The 8435-nt window shown below is 58.1% G+C and overlaps 1 protein-coding gene across 1 annotated transcript; it reads right to left on the bottom strand.

Moving 5' to 3' along the window:
* Window positions 1-677: 677 nt before the first annotated feature.
* Window positions 678-4799, bottom strand: Pou5f1 (POU class 5 homeobox 1). Its single transcript, XM_055597075.1, has 5 exons — window positions 4404-4799; window positions 1674-1794; window positions 1342-1472; window positions 1056-1214; window positions 678-944 (listed from the first exon to the last, which is right to left on the bottom strand). Exons 1-5 carry the CDS (start codon window positions 4797-4799, stop codon window positions 678-680), a joined length of 1074 nt encoding a protein of 357 aa, XP_055453050.1.
* Window positions 4800-8435: the final 3636 nt, after the last annotated feature.

Genomic DNA, 8435 nt, shown 5'->3' with positions numbered 1-8435 from the left:
CTCCGGAGGCAGAGGCAGGTGATCGGAGGCCAGTCTGTTCTGAGATCCAAGACAGCCAAGGCTACAGGTTCTACAAACTTCCTGAGTGACACAGGAACAGCAGACCAGCTGCTGACGGGACAGGACTTCTACCCACTAGCTGAGATTTGATCAACTTGAAGCAAGCGTGATGGTGCCTTCCTCTGCAGGTCATTCTCAACTTTTCCTCTGTAACACCCCCCCCCCCGTGTCCGTGGAACCGCTTTTGTGGACTCCCTGGGTGTGGGAACCCCTCATTGGCTTTCTCTATCCCCCGTCTAACAGAAAACAGAATTTAGCCATCTAGCGTCTCAAGCTTTCTTATTTAGGGGCTGGGTTGGTTAAGAGCACTGGCCACTTGCTCTCCCAAAGGACTTGGGTTCAGTTCCCAGAGCCCACGCGGCAGCTTTAGTTCCTCACAAGCATACAACACTGATGCCCATTAAAAAAAAATTTAAATTTATTTTTATTTAAGAACGAAATGATGAGTGATCGCCATCAACAGCGTCACTGAAGGCCACCTCCCCACCCCCCTTTTTGTGATTTCAATCCCTCGGTAAACGAGCTTACTCGCAAAGCTGTGGTGGTTTCCAGGTTCCGTCTACCTGCCCCTCCCCTGGCCTACCAGGCTCACGCCATCCACACGCAGGGATGGCGCCTCAGCTTGAATGCATGGGAGAGCCCAGAGCAGTGACAGGAATATTGGGAAAGGCTTCGCCCTCAGGAAACGGGACGGAAGAGTAGAGCGTGGTGAAATGGGGGCTCCCATAGCCTGGGGCGCCAAAATGGGGCCCTGGGGGCAGAGGAAAGGATACAGGCCCTCCCGGAAAAGGAGACCCCGCCGCCTCATACTCTTCCCGTTGGGAATAGTCAATGCTCGATCGTTTGCCCTTCTGGCGCCGGTTGCAGAACCACACGCGCACCACCTAGGACGGAGGGCACAGACTGAGATGAGACCATAAGCTCAGGGACGGACGCGGAAGGCAGAGGTGGGGGAACGGGCACTGCGGGGCGGGGTCAGAGGTGAGGGAACTCACGTCCTTCTCCAGCCCCAGCTGCTTGGCGATGATGCTAATCTGCTGCAGGGTGGGCTTCGGGCACTGCAGAAACATGCTCTCCAGGTTTCCCCTCACGCGGTTCTCAATGCTCGTCCGCTTCCTCTTGCGGGCCTGCACCAGGGTCTCCGCTTTGCAAAGCTGGGCAGGGAAGATGGGCTGACGGGTTTGGCTAGGCATCTGTCCCACCCGGGAGCACCAAGCCAGGAATGGGAGCAGCAGGCGCCCCGAGGCCGGCAGTTACCGTCCATCCCCCGGGACCCCTCACCTCCTGAAGGTTCTCATTGCTGTCGGCTTCCTCCACCCACTTCTCCAGCATGGGCCGTAGCTTACACATGTTCTTGAAGCTGAGCTGCAGGGCCTCAAAGCGGCAGATGGTGGTCTGGCTGAACACCTTTCCTGAGGGAGGCCGGTCAAGGAGGGAAGTGAGGCGGCATGCAGGGGCCCCCGACCCCTCCCTCACAGCTCCCACCCCTCACGGTCCAGGCCGCAGGCTCCAGGCTCCTCCTCTCCCTCTCCACGGCAGCCCATAAAGCACGCTCCCCTGACACCTGTGCGGGGGGCTGTGCCAGCTGTGGGGTTAAGAACATGGAGACCCACCAAAGAGAAAGCCCAGGGTGAGCCCCACGTCGGCCTGGGTGTACCCCAGGGTGATTCTCTTCTGCTTCAGCAGCTTGGCGAACTCTTCTAGTTCCTTCTGCAGGGCTTTCATGTCCTGGGACTGTGGCGAGAAAGGCGGAATCTGAGTCCTACATGGGGGCCCCCACCCCTGCTCTGTGAAAGACCTCGGCGCCCCCAGGCTGCCCACTAAAAATGCTTATATAAATGTCATTCACTCTATCCCCAGTGACGGGGAAAGCTGGCCACACAACACTACCCAGAGTTCCATGCATCCCAGCAAGTTCCCACCTGCTAACCAATTACTGCGTAACAGGCCCACTGACAGGCTATTACCTCACTTTGAGGAAGTTAGGACTATGGAAATCACCAGGCAGGGCAGAGCAGGCATGGAATCCCTGCACTCAAAAAACAGAGGCAGGGGAATAGAGTCCCTAGCTCTATTAATACAGGGGAACTAAAGGAATAAAGAGCATCAGGTCCACTGGACTCTTGCCCTCCCCCAGCTTGCTTTGAAGGTCCCAAAGTAGGACACAGCACAAGTGGAGATGTTGAAACAGGGACCACCTATCCCACCTGTCTCAAGCCCCGAAGGAGTAGGATCCACTCTGTTCGGCTCAAAGGAAAACCTAGAAACCACACAAAGCAAGCAAACGCCCCGACCCCAAAAGCTGACCTTCCAGTGTGTGCGGGGGAGGGGGGAAGGGGGGAACCCTGCTACTCTGCAGTGCAATGGAGAGCTCTAGGACGGCGGGAGGAGGCGGGGAGGAGAGGCCGGGGAGCTGATAATTTTAATGAGCTATAGAGCCAGAAGCAGCCTAGGAAGCTCTGCTCTCCACCAAACAAAAGTTGCCTGGCTCTCACGTTTTTAAACATGGGCTTGGGGCTGGAGAGAGGGCTCAGCGGTTAAGAGCACCGATTCCTGGTCCAGAGAAACCGGGTTCAATTCCCAGCGTTCACACGGCGGCTCACAACTGTCTGTAATCCTAGAACTGACATCCCCACACAGACCTACACGCAGGCTAAACACCAATACGCATAAAATAAAAATAAATTGAAAACAAAAAAACTTGGGCACAGTGGCGCACGCCTGTGATCCCAGCACTCTGGGAGAAAGAGGTATCCGGATGTCTGTGAGTTCCAGGCCAGCCTGGTCTACAAAGCGAGTCCAGGAGAGTCAGGACTGCACAGAGAAACCCTGTCTCGAAAAACAAAAACAAAACAGGACAAAAAGGCGCGGATTTGGTGCTTGCAGGATAGCCTGACCCTGAGGGGGAAAGCGACCTCCAGCAGCTGCGGGGCACAGTGGCAAGCATGCACGCACAATTTTCTCAAAAAAAAGAAAGAAAAGATTAAAACAGCAATGCCAACTGCTGTGTTAGCAACAGAGCGGCAAGGGGAAGCAAGGGTGTGCGGCTGGGCCAGGCCGGATGAGTGTGCGGAGGGGCGGCTACTGAACGGGACGAACATGGCTGACGGCATCGCAGGCTGTCTCTAACAGAAACGCCAGCCCAGAGCCCCAGTGTTCCCACCTGCCGACAAATTGTTTTTTTAAAACCCCGTTGGCAAAATGTTACCTCAGGGAGGCAGAGGCAAGCCTGGTCTACAAAGCGAGGCCAGGACAGCCCAGGCTACACCGAAAAACCCTGTCCCCTGTCTCGAAAAACCAAACGGCAGTCTCAAGCCCTTCTGGAAGGTGTTCGGATGGAAAGGGCTTCTATGAGCTTCGATCAGACGGATTATCATCTCCAACAGAGGCCATCTCCTCGGAGGCCACAACTTGGAAGCGCCCTCAGCTGGGTCTCAGCCTTTTGTAAATCCTATTTTGGAGATTTGGGATAAGCTAATCCCGGTAGTTCAAGTGCCTTCCTTCATTAAAGCCATTTAAGCCATGAGATTAGCAACTAATGCCTTCCTGGGTACTCCTGGTGACTAAAGGATGGAGATAAACAGGCACCCAGAGGGGGCGCCCCCACCAACACACCAACTGCCAAGAGGTCGGGGCTACTGCCTGCCACCTGTACCCAGCGCCACCTTCTCTCCCCCGTGGCTGATTGCTCGCTCGCACTCGCTTCCCAGGGCTGGCTGGAGGCCGTCAGGCGCCCAGCAAGGCCTGGAGATAACTTGTCCTACACAGCTGTGTCAGCTCCTTGTCTGCAGCCCAAGGCAGTTAGGGCTGAACGGACGGAATCCGCACACCGGCACGGTCCAAGGGGGCGCCCGGCTGTGCACCCAGCCTGAGGACGGCTCCGGGGGCAGCAGAGGGCAGACAGGCGTAAAATGATCTCAGGTGAGCCCAGCTCCACACACAGCCCAAACAGGAGCTCCTATCAGCAGCCAGGCACACCCAAGCCTTTCACCAACGACGACTCCAGGACAGGCGGCGTTTTTTTCACCCTGCAGCCATGCTTAACCCCAAGGCCACGATCCTCAGTCTCACAGGGAGGGCAAACACGGTGGGGAAAAGGCTGAATTCCCGCCACAGTGCAGACAGTGATTTTTGCAGCAAGTGCGCGGACACAGGCCACAGAGCCACCTCCATGACCAGGGCCAGGCCGCACCAGTGCAGGCCACTGCCCGAGTCTTGCAATCCTGGCTTCTGGTTCAGACCTTGCCCTGCTCCCCAAGACTGCCTGCCCTCGGCGACCGCCTCCACACCTAGGATGGCTGTCCTGCAGCCGTGCCTCGACGGTCCCCGGCCGTCCCACTCACCTCCTCGGGACTCGGCTCCACCTTCTCCACCTTCACGGCCCCGGGGCGGACAGGGCAGGACCCAGGCGAGGCCCCCTCCGGGCTGCTCTCCGATCCCGCTCCGGCCGGGCCCTCAGGCTGCGAAGGCTCCACGCCAACTTGGGGCACTAGGCCCAGCCCCACCTGAGGGCCGCAGTACGCCATCGCTCCGCAGAACTCATATGGCGGGGGGCACGGCGAGATCCCCAGCACCTCGGAGCCTGGGGCAACGCCGGGCCCGACCCCGGGCACACCGGGAGGCCCTTGGAAGCTGAGCCAGGTTCGGGGGTCCACCCAGCCCGGCTCCAGCCCTCCCGACCCATCACCCCCACCTGGTGGGGGCGAGAAAGCAAAGTCTGGAGCCAGGGGTCCGGCCATGGGGAAGGCGGGCACCCCAAGCAGGGGCCCTGACGCAAGGAGGGCTCACCCAGGACTGCGTCCCCTCCTTCCCCAATCCCACCCTTAGCCTTGACCTCTGGCCCCGCCCCCGGGTGGGTGGAGGAGTAGTCAATGGGGGTGGGAGAAACTGAGGCGAAGGATGTTTGCCTGAGTCTGGAAGCGGAAGGTGGGGACGTCCTGACGGGGCAGCCCTTAGGACGGGACCCCAGGGGCCCTTCACGTTCGACCCCCAGCGTCTGCTCACCCCTCCCTCGAGCCCCCGAACACCTCCACATTCCGCAGGAGCCGGAAGCTTGGCTTCCCATCCCACCACAAAGCCCCTCGGCCCCGTCCCCTCTCTGCAGCCCTCCTGGCCAACCTCTCAGAGCCCACAACACTTTATAGAGTGTCCGTGTGCCGGTCTGCTGCCACCCCTCCGTTCTCTAACTTACAGGAGCACTGGCCAGCCGCTCACACAGCCGTCTGGAATGCTAGGTTCGGGATACTCGTGAAACCCTCTACTTCACCCCGTCTCCAGGCGAGTGGAAGGAGGCTGCAGCTCCATCCCAAACCCCTAAAGGTCCCAGGCTTCAGAGGCCCCTTCTCACAGCATACATTTTCCTGCCTGTGTCGCCTACGGGCAGATGTCAACCACATGGGGACGCCCCCCCCCCCCCCCCCCCCCCGCCCGGCCCCCCCCCCCCCCCCCCCCCCCCCGGCCGGGCGCCCCCCCCGGGGGCCCCCCCCCCCCCCCCCCATCGTAAGGCCTGGCTCAGGCCCGGTCCCTCCAGTCAGGACCTAGGCTTCCCATTTCCCAGTAGGCCCAGTCTCCTCCTCCCCCCAACCCCATCCCAGGCCTCCAGCCTAGTTCCTGGGTGGAGAAACCCAAAGGGTGGGAGCTGTGTAGACGGAAAAAAAAACTGACTTCAGGTTCAAAGAAGCCTGGGAAGGATTGGGGGAAGGGGGCAGGACAATGGCCTTGGCTGAGCAATCCTCATCCCCAGAGGGGGCGGCTGGAACCCTAAACAAGTGCTCAGGCCTTGAATGGCTCCCCTGGGGACAACTTCCTGCTCCCCAACCCCCCCAACCCAATCCTCTCACACAAGATTTCCCCCTCAGCTCTACAGAGAGCTCCCCCCACCTCCCCTCAAAGACTGAGCCTCAGACCCGGGTACCCGGCTCCCTTCCTCCAGGGACTCTGGCGTCCGGCCTGGTCACCCACCCCTCCCCCAGCCCCCAGGTCGAGGAGACCTTTGTTTGGGGGGGGTCGGCTGGCGAGAAGGTGCCAAGGAGATGGGATTAAGGAGGAGGGGTGCAGGAAGCCTTCCTTAAACTCTCCTAGAGGGATTTTCTGGGCCTGGTCGGAGCACCCTCCTGGGTCCTGTTGCTGGCCCGGTTGTTAGTTGTGTTTGCAAGAGAATAGCCCTCGGAGCGCCTGTCTGCTCCCACACCTAAGTGAAGGCCCCAGGCTGTACCACACAGCCCCCAAAAAGGTTTTAGGCTGGAGCGCCACACCGTGTAGACAGCCAGAGTTCTGAGCCTAGGCCTGACCTCTGCAGGCTGCTCAGGGCCCAGCCCGCCTGCTGGGGGCAGTGTCTGTGGATAGCCTTCGGGTTGTTGTTCAATGACCTTCATCCTCTGTTTATTTAGGAGATGGGGCCTTAACCTGTATACCAAGCTGCCCTTGACCTCGTGATAATTGTGCTTCAGCCTCTCCAAGGCAGGGATTACAGCATGAGCATCGACCTCGCTCTGTGAGACATTACATTCCGTGTGTGTGTGTGTGTGTGTGTGTGTGTGTGTGTGTGTGTGTCTGTGTGTGTGTGGGTGTGTGGGTGTAGGTTCCTCCTTCCACCACATAGGTCCAGGGGCTTGGAAGCAGGAGCCACCCTGAGTCTTCTGATTTCTGCTCTTCCCTTCCGAGCACCACGCCCTTCACTTCTTGCCCTTCCCCCCCCTCCCCTCGACATTAATTGTAGAACTTTCCACGGGTTCATTGGAAGACCTACAGCTGGAGAAGCTGGAGCTCCGCGCTCGCGGCCGCCTCAGGCTGCCCTACAGGCAGATTGAAGGAGGGAGGAAGAGGCTGGGCTCCCCACCCAATTCTCTGCCCCCAGGACAGGGCCATCACACACACCTTTCTCATGCACTTACCCGCTGTCTGCCCTGAAGACTCGGGCCCAGGGGGGGAGGGGAGGAGCAGGCTAGAAGCCCCACACCCAGCTTCTCCCGGCGGCCACCACAGTCCCTGCTGTTTTCCCAGCAGCCCATCCCCACTCAACACCAGCCTTGTTTCGTGGGTTCCAGTGCGCAGTTGCTCTGCGTGGTGACGCCCTGCCCTGGGCAAGCCGCACATTCTGAGTCCTTGGCCGCCTCGTGACTGGCCGCCTGAGCCAGGCTGACCCCAAGCAGGCCTGGAGTCTAGTGCAGACATCAACAGCAAGTTTGTCTGCAGTTAGCTGTGCTTGGTGACACACTCCTGTGATTCCAGCACTCTGGGAGGCTGAGGCAGGCAGGATCTCTGTGAGTTCCAGGCCAGCCTGGTCTACAAGTGTGTTCAGGACAGCCAGGGCTACACAGAGAGACCCTGTCTCAGGAAACAAACAGTTTGTTTGAAGTCCCAGTAAATCTTCTCAGAACTTGCCTGAGGCTGAACCGATCCCTGGCCTGGGCCAGTACTCTCAGACTGTTGCCCTGGGAACTGGAAAGCTGGTTGACTAAAGCTTCTTGCGTCTTGGACCCTAGGGAATCTTCACAATATCATTTGCTTGTTTGTTTTTTGAGACAAGGTCTCCCTACATAGACTTGGATGACTTGGAACTCAGTATGTAGACCAGGCTTGCCTTGAACTCACAGAGACCAACCTGCCTCTGCCTCCTGAGTGCTGGGATTAGCGACCTGCACCATTACTCCTGGTTTAAGAGTCACCATAAGGGCTGGAGAGTTGGCTCAGACATTAAATGCCCTGGTTGCTCTTCCAAAGTGCCTGAGTTCAATTCCCAACAACTACATGGTGGCTCACAACCATCTATAATGATACATGGTGCCCTCTTCTGGCGTGCAGGTGTACATGCAGGCAGAACACTGTATACATAATAAATTTTAAAAAAGAATTACCATATCTTAAATCCCCTATATTTGAGCTAAAATTCATTAAGGCTATATATACTCCCATTTACCTAAAAATGATGCCCCACACACAACAGGTGAAGGAGGTTAATTGCATGGAGATGGAGAAAGAGAGAAACATGGTGGGGGGAGGGGAAGCCGCCCAGACAGAAAGAGGGGAAAGAAAGCAAGAGAAAGAAGAACAAGAGAACAAAAGAGCAAGAGAGTAAGAGAGCAAGAGGCAGGGGGAGGGGCCGAGAGGTCTCCATACACCTGGCCCAGATGATGTCATAGGACACAGGCACTGACATAGGACATTGTCAGGTCCCTAAAGGTCCCTAAGGGAAGGCAGGTTGAATTGCCTGCACAACATAACACCCAGGGTTCTGGCTGGAGAACCAGGGCCACACTTCCTTCAAGGGTGACCCGTCGACGTGGCAAAAAGGTACAGGAAGCCAGATGTGCTACTCCACAGCCATCATCCTCACCCTGGAGAGTCAGAGGCAGCAAACCCAACAGTCCAAGGCC

This window comes from Psammomys obesus, unplaced genomic scaffold (genome assembly GCF_907164565.1).
Source record: "Psammomys obesus unplaced genomic scaffold, mPsaObe1.curated_primary_1811, whole genome shotgun sequence".
NCBI lineage: Eukaryota > Metazoa > Chordata > Mammalia > Rodentia > Muridae > Psammomys > Psammomys obesus.
This window is presented reverse-complemented; position numbering and strand designations above follow the sequence as displayed.

Excerpts from the sequence above, each read along its gene's own strand:
- Pou5f1 (XM_055597075.1), bottom strand. The coding sequence starts at position 4,799 with ATGGCCGGACCCCTGGCTCCAGACTTTGCTTTCTCGCCCCCACCAGGT. Across the intron at positions 1,473-1,673 it reads CACCCTGGGCTTTCTCTTTG|GAAAGGTGTTCAGCCAGACC; the intron begins GTGGGTCTCCAT and ends GGCCTCCCTCAG. Across the intron at positions 945-1,055 it reads AGCTGGGGCTGGAGAAGGAC|GTGGTGCGCGTGTGGTTCTG; the intron begins GTGAGTTCCCTC and ends CCTCCGTCCTAG.